Source organism: Rhipicephalus sanguineus, chromosome 6, assembly GCF_013339695.2.
Source record: "Rhipicephalus sanguineus isolate Rsan-2018 chromosome 6, BIME_Rsan_1.4, whole genome shotgun sequence".
NCBI lineage: Eukaryota > Metazoa > Arthropoda > Arachnida > Ixodida > Ixodidae > Rhipicephalus > Rhipicephalus sanguineus.
Window position 1 is genome coordinate 79,671,143 of NC_051181.1, and position 13,097 is coordinate 79,684,239.

At 52.8% G+C, this 13,097-nt stretch overlaps 1 protein-coding gene across 1 annotated transcript in view; it reads left to right on the plus strand.

Annotated features, from left to right (window-relative positions):
• The window catches only part of LOC119395932 (uncharacterized), a 351,513-nt gene that overhangs the window by 241,565 nt on the left and 96,851 nt on the right, over window positions 1-13,097 (plus strand). The window contains exon 4 of the mRNA XM_037662964.2: window positions 12,536-12,653. Within this exon, the coding sequence (XP_037518892.1) occupies window positions 12,536-12,653 (118 nt within the window). The remainder of the gene's footprint in view (window positions 1-12,535; window positions 12,654-13,097) is intronic.

The following is a 13,097-nucleotide window of genomic DNA, read 5'->3' on the forward strand; positions in this document are numbered from 1 at the left end:
AGCGTCTCCGGTAGGTGCCCCGGTGGTCTGTGACGGCGCAGAAGCTGTTTCCAGTTGATTGTCTTGTCAAGGTAGTGACGTTGATTCACTGGTCAGTGCGAGCAGACGTGCTGACGATCCAGAGGAAATCCCAGATAGCCACGAATACGTCGATACCAGATAACCGTCACAGTCAGCGCAAGTGAAACACCTGCGCAAACGAAGAATGTTGCTTAGTGGATTGGACTTCGAGCTGCCGTGGCCGCCACTGCCAAAATGCGCTCCGTGGCAAACGATGTCCGACTTATGTAGCGTCTCCGGTAGGTGCCCCGGTGGTCTGTGACGGCGCAGAAGCTGTTTCCAGTTGATTGTCTTGCCAAGGTAGTGACGTTGATTCACTGGTCAGTCCGAGCAGACGTGCTGACGATCCAGAGGAAATCCCAGGTAACCACGAATACGTCGATACCAGATAACCGTCACAGTCAGCGCAAGTGAAACACCTGCGCAAACGAAGAATGTTGCTTAGTGGATTGGACTTCGAGCCGCCGTGGCCGCCACTGCCAAAATCATCTTGCACCCACATTTCTCCTTTCAGGGCAGAGAGATCATTAGAAGCCTGGTAAACTGTAACTTCTTGCCTTATCTTGTCGTTGCCTACTGTCCCTGTCTTTAGAGTCTTTAGTCCACGGACAGTCAGGCCTGAGCTTCGATCTTGGAACTAGGATGCGCGTCCGAAGGGAGCGTCCCATAAGCAGCCCAGGTGTACGATTACCGGATATGCCTGGGGGGTTGCGCGGATAACAGCGTCGATGACGTCGATGGTGAATGAGGCCGAAACCAACTATCGCCTCTTAACCAGGTAGAGGCGTGTCGATGCCATGCACCACGTAGAGTTTCTGTTGTATGTAGCGAGTACGCCAGGTCAAAGTTGCGGAAAACGTACCGATGAGGTTGAGTGTGTTGCGTCCCGGCCCACGAAGTTGGTCGCCTTCTGGCAGGTCAAGCGAAGCTGGGCATCCCTGGAACGTCATAGGGACAACAGACACATCATCACCCGAGTCCCCTTTGAAGCGAAGAGCGCGTCCGTTGACTTCAACGATGACAAAATGACCATGTTCGCGGGCGGCGTTTACTGCGAGCAGCTGAATGTAGCTGAGACGCTTCTTCCTGGAACGGCAAACTGCAGCGAAGTGTCCTCTCTTGTGGCATAAGTTGCACGTAGCCTTCTTCCCCGGGCACTCTCAGCGAGAGTGCGCCGAGTAACCACAGTAGCCGCACGAAGCGTTCGATGAGGCGCGATGCTGGTTATCCTCTGGACGAGAGCAGCGTTGAGACGCGTCTGAACTACGGGCACTGCCTTGCTTCTTTCCAAGAGCGTGTATGCTCTTAGAAGGATCTGCTTGAGAATTCCGGGCTTGTTTCTCTTTTTCAGCGTCTTCGTGCTGGAGAGCTTGAGTCAGAGCATCTTGAAGAGTAAGCTTCGAGACGCGGCAGAGCTGGTCCGACAGGCGGGAATCCAGTAGACCCACGACAAAATGGTCGCGCACGAGACGATCTTCTACCGTGAGAGGGTAGTTGCGCTTCTTCACCATGTTTTCGAGCGCTGTATAAGACGCGTCTACAGTCTCTCCGGGCAGCTGATTGCGTTTGCGGAACCGGCTGGACTCGTAGACTTCATTTACTGGGTGAACAAAGTATTCGCTGAATTTTTCCTTGACTGCGTCGTATGAGGCATAAGCTACCGTGTCAGTCATGAGAGACGACAAAATACCACGAGCTTGAGGAGCCATGCAGTAGAGCAAGGTACGCATTTTAGGGGCGAAGCTCCTTAAAGCGGCACCCGTTCGTCCCTCGTAGTTGTCGTAGTCGTAGTGCGTAACCAGTCGTAACGCTAGTACCAGATCCTGACCTCCAAGGTGGTGCTGGTGGGAGATTTTTCCTGTGCGTTGTTTAACAATAAAAAATTCGCAGCGTGCGCCTTAACTAAAAGCCTAATTCTTCTGTCTCTCATTCCCCATTAGCAGCCATTGGCATGTTCCAGTATGAAACGTTAGTAGAAGTAGAAGTGTAAGTGTTAGCTAAAAGCCGCCTTCTGCTGTCTCTCATTCCCATTAGCAGCAATTATTTACCTCCAAGGTGCCTGGTGAGACTTCTCCTGTGCGTGATTAAACAATAAAAATTTTCTTCAAAACGCCGTTGATTGATGAAATAAACCAACGAAAGACGCCAGATGTTTTGTAAAAGCAAAACGAAAGAACGCCAGATGTTTCTAAAGCAAAACGAAAAGACGCCAGCTGCTTAACGAAAGACGCCAGATGTTTTCTAAAGCAATGGTTTTCTAAACAATGAAAATTCACAGCGTACATGTAAAATTAAAGTGAGCTGCAAGTCGTCATAACTCATCGAACCTTTAGTATAAACGCGCCCGATCTCACGTCGGTGACGATGTACTGGGCAGAATTCACGGAAGATTCACGGTTTACCGATGAACCTCCGCAGCTTTGCCCACTCATCATCATTCACTCCGTGGATATGCTGTGATTTTTTTTATTTCTTTGGCAGCAGACGCTAGGCCTGACGCGAAGGAGAAGTCTTTTACTGTTGAATTCATGCCGGCCACTGACCTGCGTTGTCGAAGTTGAACGGCAGCGGAGAGTGAAGGGAAACGCTGGCACTAATGGGAGCAGCACAACTTGAAGTCTCGGCATCGGACATCGTAGTGGCAGGATCCCACTTCTGACACCATGTCGCGGCGCTCTGCTGGTAAGGGCAATGCCCTAGAACGCGCCGTCAGCGCAGCGCTTCGCAAGAGACCCGTCCACTCGAGAGTCGTGTTCCAAAAAGCCCCACTTTATTTTGCACCCCTCCTTACATCACCATGAGGGCGCGACTGGTCAGTTATTGTTTTTTACGCGCCCTCTACAGTGGGCACTGCCCTACATTACGAAATAATTACAATTATGGTGCAGTGGGTACCTACCACAGGTACTTGCACTAGTTGACCCAAGCGTTTATAATGGTCTCTAAGAAGGCCGCTCCTCAAGCTTACACTGTGACTATGCTGCATTTCCGCGCAGGCCTGACAATTTTTTTTTCATTATGATTATGCAACGAATGACGATGAAGATTAATTGTGCATGACGCCTCTGTAATGGGTGCACAGCTCTAAAGCATGCACCTGTGCTCTTTGAAATTACTCCTCACACTCGTTAGGAAATCTACTTTGTGTGACGCGTATGGGCATTTAGCTGTTGTACCAGGTAATATTACATTTGTTAATGCGATTCCTCCGCCGACTATGTACCTGTATAGGTATGTTTTGCGAAGAACATTCAAACAAAAGGCGTGGCTCCCCTTGCCACGCCCTTTGCTTGAGATTTCTTCGCAAAAAATAAATAAATAATAAATAAAATGCACTAAATAAAAAAAGCAAAAGGCGTGGCTCAGCGGTAGAATACGGGACTACCACGCAGATGGCGTGGGTTCGAATCCACGCGGAGGACGCGCGTGCGAATCCTGCTCGGCTCTATTTTTATTTCATGATAGTGGTTACAGACACCGGCAGCGGCGGCGGCGGCGGCGGACAACTAAGGCGCCAAAAACGGCCGTTGTTGTGATCTCATTACAGCTTACGTTGAAAAAATCACGATGGATGTAAACAATAAAAATCAAGGCTTCGAGCCCAAATCGATGCCAGGCATACTGCGTGGCAGACAGGTGTTCTACCGTAGAGTCGATCTTTATGGGATTCGCCCAATCAGCCCTGTGTCACAACATACAAGAGGACTTAGTCGCGCCGACTCAACCCTGCTGTATAGAGCAAAAACACGATCGACCTTCACTCCTGCATGGTTGTTTAAAGTAAGGGGCGCTCCTTCCCCGTTGTGCACTGAGGCAGCGGCGAGCGGAGGCGGAGCGCACGCTCGACGGCCAGAGGAGAGCGTTCGCCCAGGCACTGAAAAAATGGAGGATGCGCTGGCTAGGCTGACTAGAGGAGCTTGACATGCTGAACGCGAATAAAACACGAAGAAAGAAACACAACACGACAACACCGCCCGTGTTATTGAATTGTGTTTATCTCTTTGTCTTCGTCTGTTATTAGCGGTCAGGATCATGGGCGTAGCCAGAAATTTTTTTCGGGGGGGGGGGGGGGGGTTCAACCGTACTTTACGTATGCTCGTGCGTGCGTTCGTATGTGTGCGTGTATATTGCCACGGGCGTTTCTTAATATAATTTTGCTGTATTCAGTTTTTGCCCACAAAGACTGTCAGCAACGCTTCGCGCAAACCGCGCCTCATTGTTCGAGAAGCTTCACGAGTATTGTAGATCATTTTAAGATGGCGCGCGAGACGCGAATACTCGAGCTTATTCTAGAGATTACGCAACAACCAGCGATATCGCTGGAAAGTTCGATAGCGCCTGTATAGAAGCCGACGCGCTTCACCGCTTGTCAGTTGATCGACGGTCGACGATCTATTCGCCGCTATCGGTGTATTGCTTTTCAGTTTCCCGGCCACAAGTTCGGCCGAATAAAGAGTTTCATCTCTGACGTGCTGAGTGCTGCCTTCGTCAACGTCACGACCACGTGACATCTGGTGGAGGTGCTGCTTCATGATCCGGACGCCACCGCGGAGCGCTGACCCAAGCCCAAGCCACGACGAGGACGACGGCAAGGAAATCCCGGATCGTCGAACAAGCCGCAGGCAGAAGGGACTGCAGCCAGAGCACGGGCTCCTTCCCGAAAAACCCAGGCAGCCGCAGATCTCAACATCGACCACAGCGACGATGACCGACCACGTGCAGCCTGCGCCAATCCTTCTTCGCCAGCCCAAGGAGCCGCCAACCTTCCGCGGATCATCGTTCGAAGACCCGGAAAGCTGGCTCGAAGCCTACGACCGAGTCGCCCTTTTCAATGCCTGGACCAGTGAAGACAAGCTACAGCATGTCTACTTCGCCTTGGAGGACGCAGCTAGAACCTGGTTCGAGAACCAAGAGTGAACCCTGACAACATGGGACGTTTTTCGCACCAGGTTCCTGGCAACATTCACCAGCGTCGTCCGCAAGGAGAGGGCCGAGGCTCTGCTCGAAACCCGTGTGCAGCTGCCTAACGAAAACGTGGCACTCTTCACAGAAGAAATGACGAGACTGTTCCGCCACGCAGACCCCGAGATGCCCGAGGAGAAGAAAGTTCGCTTCCTCATGCGAGGAATCAAGCAGGAGCTGTTCGCGGGACTGATCAGAAACCCACCCAAGACCATCCAAGAATTCCTCGCGGAGGCAACAACAATCGAGAAGACGCTCGAGAAGCGCACGAGGCAATACAACCGCCGCATGCCGACGACGAACTACGGGGAAGCACATGCGCTGGGCTCCGACGACTTGCGTGAGACGATAAGGGCGGTCGTGCGCGAAGAGCTCCGAAAGATGTTTCCTGCATCGCAACCCCAGGTGCATTCCATAGCCGACGTCGTTCGTGAGGAACTTCAGCATTCGCTGGGAGTTACTGCACCGCCACAACCTGAGCCGGAAGCCATGAGCTATGCTGCCGTTGCACGCCATGCTGTCGCCACTCCGCGCTATCACCAACGCCCCGCGCCGTCGCATTTCCGTCGCCAGACACCGCCGCCACCTCCGACGCCATCCCGCCCGCCTGCAAGCCAAAGCTACACCCCCCGAAAGACCGACGTTTGGCGCGCCCCTGACAACCGCCCGCTCTGCTACCACTGCGAGGAGGCCGGCCACACGTACCGCCGCTGCCAGTACCGACAGATGGGGCTACGCGGATTCGCCGTCAGCGCGCCGCGCCCGCAGCCAGGCGAACGGCCTCGAGACATCGACGACTATCTCACCGGAGCACAGCGGCAAGAACGCCGACCTTCCCGCTCGCCGTCGCCCGGCCGGTACATGTCACCGCACCGCCGGCAGTACACTGGCCCAAACCGGGGCCGGTCGTCTAGCCCGTATCCGGGAAACTAAGGGCAGCAACCGATGGAGGTGCGGTTGCTGTACGACGAAATGCCGAAGATCCTCCGCGGCCGCTGACGACGACAATGCGACGAGACCTGCAGAACACGACGCGAAGCAGACGAAGACGTCCCGACGAAACCACGCGGACCAAAGAAGACCCGACGACGCAACATGGAAGTAGCGGAACAAACCGACGCAGCCGTGACCCGATGCCGCGACCCAACAGCAACGCAAGACGACGAACTAGCGACATCGACGTTCTCATCGACGGCCACAACGTCACCGCTCTCGTCGACACTGGGGCCGACTATTCCGTCGTCAGTGGGCCATTCGCCACCAAGCTGAAGAAATAAAGACCGCTTGGAGTGGACCCGAAATCCGGACAGCTGGAGGCCACCTGATAACGCCGATTGGTGTCTGCACGGCGAGAGTCACCATCAATAATCGGACTTATCCTGCGAGCTTTGTAATCCTACAAAACTGCTCCAGGGATGTGATACTTGGAATGGACTTCCTAAGTGACCATGGCGCCGTCATCGACCTGCGGTCTGAGTCGATAACACTAACCTCAGACAAAGCGCTCCCGCCCCACGCGACGCCAGGGAACTATGCACTGAATGTGATAGAAGAGCAGGTGACCGTTCCGCCGCGCTCCAGTGTCATTATTTCCGTCGGAACCGAAAAAGCTGCGAACCATGAAGGCGTCATCGAGGGCGATCAGCACCTACCCCTGAATCGTCAAATTTGTGTCGCGAGAGGTATAGCCCAGCTGCGTGACGGTAAAACAATGGTATTGCTGACAAACTTAAGCCACGAATATAGGCACCTCACCATTGGTACGACGGTCGCCTACATCGACGAATGTGAGGCCGCCAGCAATGCTTTCGCCCTCTCCGATGCTGCCGAACCTGCTTCGACGAATCGAGGTCCCGAACCAGATTTCGACGTCAACCCGATCCTTCCGAAGGTCAAGCAAGACCAGCTCAAAGCCCTGCTCCTGCAATACAAGGACTGCTTTTCATCGTCGTCCAGACTTCGGCAGACACCGGTCGCAAGACATCGCATCATAACAGAGGAAAGTACCAGGCCACTTCGTCAGAGCCCGTACAGAATTTCGACGCGAGAACGTGAGGCCATAAAAAAAACAAGTCGACGAAATGCTACGCGACGACATCATCCAGCCTACAAAGAGTCCGTGGGCGTCACCCGTGGTGTTAGTGAAGAAGAAGAATGGGACCCTACGTTTCTGCGTGGATTATCGTCGCCTGAACAAAATCACGAAAAAGGACGTGTACCCTCTCCCACGTATAGACGACGCCCTAGACCGACTTCACAACGCGAAGTACTTTTCTTCAATGGACCTCAAGACCGGCTACTGGCAAATCGAAGTCGTCGAGAGAGACCGAGAAAAGACTGCCTTCATAACACCGGACGGCCTGTTCGAGTTCAAGGTCATGCCCTTCGGTCTTTGCTCGGCAGCTGCGACTTTCCAACGAGTCATGGATACTGTATTAGCTGGCTTGAAGTGGCAGACTTGCCTTGTTTACTTGGACGACGTCGTTGTGTTTTCCTCCAACTTCGACGAACACCTCCAGTGACTTCAATCCGTACTTCAAGCAATAAAGAACTCCGGGCTCACCCTGAAGCCAGAAAAGTGCCGCTTCGCGTACGAGGAGCTCTTGTTTTTGGGTCACGTGATCAGCAAGACTGGAGTGCTCCCAGACCCGCAGAAAACAGCTGCCATCGCTGCTTTCCCGCCACCCACCGACAAGAAGGCCGTGCGCCGATTTCTCGGCTTGTGCGCCTATTACAGACGCTTTGTCAAAGACTTTTCACGAATCGCCGAGCCACTAACGCAGCTCACGAAGACCGACGTCGAATTCAGGTGGCAAACAGCGCAAGTCGAAGCATTTCATGAACTGAAACGACGCCTGCAGACACCTCCGATACTTGCGCATTTCGGCGAATACGCCGATACGGAGATTCACACCGATGTATGCAGCGGAGGACTCGGCGCCGTCCTTGTGCAGCGGACGGAAGGACTGGAAAGAGTTATCAGTTATGCTAGCCGGTCGCTGTCTAAGGCAGAGGCCAACTATTCCACAACAGAAAAGGAGTGCCTCGCCATCATCTGGGCTACGTCAAAGTTTCGCCCGTACGTCTACGGCAGGCCCTTCAAAGTTGTGAGCGACCATCACGCCTTGTGTTGGCTAGCTAACTTGAAGGGCCCTTCAGGTCGCCTTGCCCGGTGGAGCCTAAGACTTCAAGAATTTGACATTACCGTCGTGTACAAGTCCGGAAAGAAACACTCCGACGCCGACTGCTTGTCTCGTGCCCCCGTCGACCCACCACCGCCCGACGACCAGGATGATGACAGCTTCTTGGGAGCCATAAGTACCGACGACTTCGCCGAACGACAGCGAGCCGACCCGGAACTAAAGAGTCTAGTGGAATACCTTGAGGGCAGGACCATCGTTGTCCCAAGAGTATTCAGGCGAGGGTTGACATCATTTTCTTTGAAAAATAACGTCCTCGTAAAGAAGAACTTCTCTCCAGCCCGAGCCAGCTACCTTATCGTTGTACCTTCAGGACTGCGACCAGAAATTCTGCATGCCCTGCACGACGACCCGACGGCTGGACACCTCGGACTTTCCCGCACGCTCGCACGAGTACAGGAAATGTACTACTGGCCGCGCCTTGCCGCCGACGTCACTCGCTACGTAAGGACGTGCCGAGACTGTCAGCGATGGAAGACACCGCCGACTAGGCCAGCGGGAATTCTGCAGCCAATCGAACCACCTCACCGGCCGTTCCAGCAAATCGGCATGGACCTACTGCGGCCGTTCCCGACGTCGACTTCCGGCAACAAGTGGATCGTCGTAGCAACTGACTACCTCACCCGCTACGCCGAGACAAAAGCCTTGCCAAAAGGCAGTGCCGCTGAGGTAGCCAAGTTCTTCGTTGAGAGCATCGTCCTTCGACACGGCGCCCCAGAGGTGCTCATCACCGACAGAGGTACGGCGTTAACGGCTGACCTAACTCAGGCGATCTTGGAATACAGCCACACAAGCCACCACCGCACTACCGCGTACCACCCACAGACCAACGGCCTGACCGAGCGTCTCAATAAGACCATCGCCGACATGCTGGCCATGTACGTCGACGTCGAACACAAGACGTGGGACGCTATCCTTCCGTACGTGACCTTAGCGTACAACACGGCCGTACAAGAAACGACGCAGATGACGCCATACAAGTTGGTCTACGGACGGAGCCCGGCAACGACGCTCGACGCCATGTTACCAAACGTTACCGACGAGGAAAACACCGACGTGACCACCTACCTACAGCGCGCCGAAGAAGCACGACAGCTCGCCCGTCTACGGATCAAGAACCAGCAGACGACTGACAGCCGCCGCTACAACCTTCGAAGATGCCACATGGAATACCAACCCGGTGACCGTGTATGGGTATGGACGTCAATACGCCGACGGGGACTTAGTGAGAAGCTTCTTCGACGATACTTTCGACCGTGCAGAGTACTTCGACGCCTCGGCGCACTCGACTACGAGGTTGTGCCTGACGGCATTACGAACTCCCAGCGGCGCCGTGCACGACCTGAAGTCGTCCATGTCGTGCGCCTCAAACCATATTACGCCCGTTAGCGAATCTAAGGACTGTGATTTTGCTTTATTATTGTACTTGCTTGCTTGTGCTTATTGTTTATTGTACTTTGTTCTTGTTATTTATTGTTGCATGCATTGGCCTGTTCTGTTTTAAGCATCGGGACGATGCTTTTTCAGAGGGGGGCATTGCCACGGGCGTTTCTTAATATAATTTTGCTGTATTCAGTTTTTTCCCACAAAGACTGTCAGCAACGCTTAGCGCACACCGCGCCTCATTGTTCGAGAAGCTTCACGAGTATTGTAGATCATTTTGTTAAGATTGCGCGCGAGACGCGAACACTCGAGCTTATTCTAGAGATTACGCAACAACCAGCGATATCGCTGGAAAGTTCGATAGCGCCTGTATAAAAGCCGACGCGCTTCACCGCTTGTCAGTTGATCGACGGTCGACGATCTATTCGCCGCTATCGGTGTATTGCTTTTCAGTTTCCCGGCCACAAGTTCGGCCAAATAAAGAGTTTCATCTCTGACGTGCTGAGTGCTGCCTTCGTCAACGTCATGACCACGTGACAATATATACGCAAGCAAAACTGAAAAAATTTCGGGGCGAAGGGGGGTTGAACCCCCCCCCCCTGGGCTACGCCCCTGGTCAGGATGTCAAGCAGTAAGCACCAACTAGGACAAACTCAAGTGCTGACTAGTGCCAATTATATCGCTCTCGGGAGGTTTTTGCCGTCGCCGTTGGATCCGCCGCACAATTCCGTATATATATATATATATATATATATACACACACAGAAAAGTGGTCCAGAAGGAATTTCTTCCGAAACGCGTGACCGGGGATTCGAACTGGCGACCACTCGCTTTGCGTCTCCATGCATTAAACCACTCGGCCACGAACGCAGACATCCTCCATCATACTAACAGTGAACTATTTATATACACCGTTAACCGTTGGCAGTACCCAGATCGATTAGGCGCTCCAATGTGGCAGATGACTGTTCACTATTACCCTAGAGACGGCGCAAAGGGCCCAAGGGCGCGCTTTAAAGCGCGTCGTCCTCATGAGGCGCACAAAACATACTTGCTGAGCCATGCTCCCTCGAGGGTTACTGCAGCAGCTGTAAAGTGAAGGTTTTTGGGTGTAGCGCCGCGTACGAATTGGTAAGAAAGAAGATGACAGGAAAGAGGCGCACTCGCAACTGAACTTTATTTTGCGTCGATTGCAAATATAAAGCTATGAAAAGCACCACGTGTTACCTATAACACTGCCACATAGTAAAACCAGTTGCGTTGCGAGTTCAGTTGCGAGTGCGCCTCTTTCCTGTCATCTTCTTTCTTACCAATTCGTACGCGGCGCTACACCCAAAAACCTGCAATGAAATACCAACTAGCCTGCATTGACACCCTTGTCCAGTGTAAAGTGAACACTGGAAAAAAGTCACTCCTTTAGCTAACTCCTATAGGACCCGATCTGGCGTAACACTGCAAAACGCTGGCGTAAGGGAATACGGCCGCTTCAGTGAACGAAGGGTTTTGTCGTGCTGCCTGTCGCCGCAAAGCGAAGTAAGCGGTCAGAGCACAACACTTAAAAAGCTATGAGCCGTCTACTATGTCGAGCCAACGCGCCCGACCGCGCCCTTTTTATCAAAGTTTGCAGTTGCTTCCCGAGCGACGCAGCCCGCCCCCTCTCCTCCCGGCATCCCTTCATGCTCCTTTGCCCGACGGAGCTGGCCGGCGGGTTTTGTTACGTTTGGCCCTGGAATTCTTCGTGGCAGACGCCATTTTGCGTGCACCTGTCTGTCGAAATGCTGCCCCCCCCCCGTATCGGTGCTTAGACGGAGGCACGGAACGCCGCGTCTTCCTAAAGGGGGCTTATACGAGCGACCCGCACATCTCGCCGTGTATGGATTCCCAGCAAGGCGACGGAGAATTCGGAGACCCTTTTTTGGCTCGGTGTTTTCAGCGTGAGATGGCACCTCTGGAAGGATTCTCACCAAATCACTGTATTCTTTATCCGAGCGCAGACATGAAAGTTTGCACGTGCTCAAGTAAGCTGTCTCAATCTTCCTCGAGGTCAACGACACCTCTCTCCCCTTTCGAACTTGCTCCTCTCTAAAGTTCAGGACTGGAGTCGTTGGGGCGTGGCGCATGAATTGCGTGGTGCACTGGTGTTCCCCGACTGGACTTCTCGACCTACGAGTGTATTGCGTGACTCATTGCCTCCTCTCTGGAGGCCGGACGCCGGGACGGCAAGTCACAGGATTGGCGGGAGCTACTGACACTGGGTTTTCGAGTGCCTCAGTATTGACAGCCTCGGAGCTTTAAAAGCCGAAGAGTTTGGTCGTTAAGTAGTCGAGTTCAGTCGAGTGTGTTGATTCACTCGAATTCTCTCTCACTTGCAACCGTGTAAATAAACCTACGTTCCTTCTTTTAAAGTACGCGCCTCCTCACTGAGAAAACATCGGCTATGGGGACGGACGGCGGGAGCCAGCTACCTAACGAGACCCGCCGAACCCCACTCCTTACAGTTTCATCTGTGCTTGAGCCCCGCCCGTCTGCAGCCTTCGTAAGCTTTCATTCGAACATAGAACGCGCGGGGCAATGTTATCCATTTGCTCTCTATACGGAACATGACGGCGACGGCAAAAATACACCTCGGGCGTGCGCACACTTGCTGTCGCAATAAAAAGTGAGGCACTTCACTGTCCTTGAGGGTCCGTTATAAGTTGGCTGCGAAAGGGATAATAGACAACCACCCAATTGCAGCACAAAGCCACAAGGAAATCCGTACGGATTTCCTTATAGATTTCCTTATGGCTTCGTGCTACAATCGTGTGGTTGTCTATTTTCCATTTCTTAACCCTTCCGCCACCTTGCGGGATTCCGCAGAACTGATTTGCAAAGTTGGCTGCGCTATTAGCTGCATGTCTTTGACATCGTCCGCTCTCCCTCATTTGCAGGAGCGCTGCGGTCGCAGCGTGATGGGCCGCACCTGCCACTCGCACGACGACTGTTTCTGTCCGGGACTGAAGTTCTTCTGCTCTGCCGGAAGGTGTCGCTCACCAGCCTCCAGGAAAGGTGAGCGAAGGCCTTCTTTTCTTTTTTCTTTATTGAAATAAAAATAAATGAAGGAGTTGTTGATATTACTTTGGACGGCTATTCCTTTCCACTTAGTTGCTAAGGTAATAAAGTTAAGAAAGGAGAGGAGAAGGAGGAAAAGAAAAACGGAAGGACAGGGAGGTTAGCCAGGTCTCAGACCGGCTGGCCACACTGTGCTGGGGAAAGGGGTAGGGGGAATGAAGAAAGAAAAGGAATGCATATGGAGCCCTGCATTTAGTGAGTTGAAAATTTCTTGTTTTAACATAGCACAAATACAAGCACGGTGCACATTTCCGACGTATTTCGCCCAGTACTCATCAAAAATATTATTGTCTTCAAAAAGAAAAAAAGACGTCGAAGCAGGGTGTCGGAACGAAATGTTTTTCGTTCCGGTTTTAGTTTCATTTCACCGCGAAAAGTTCC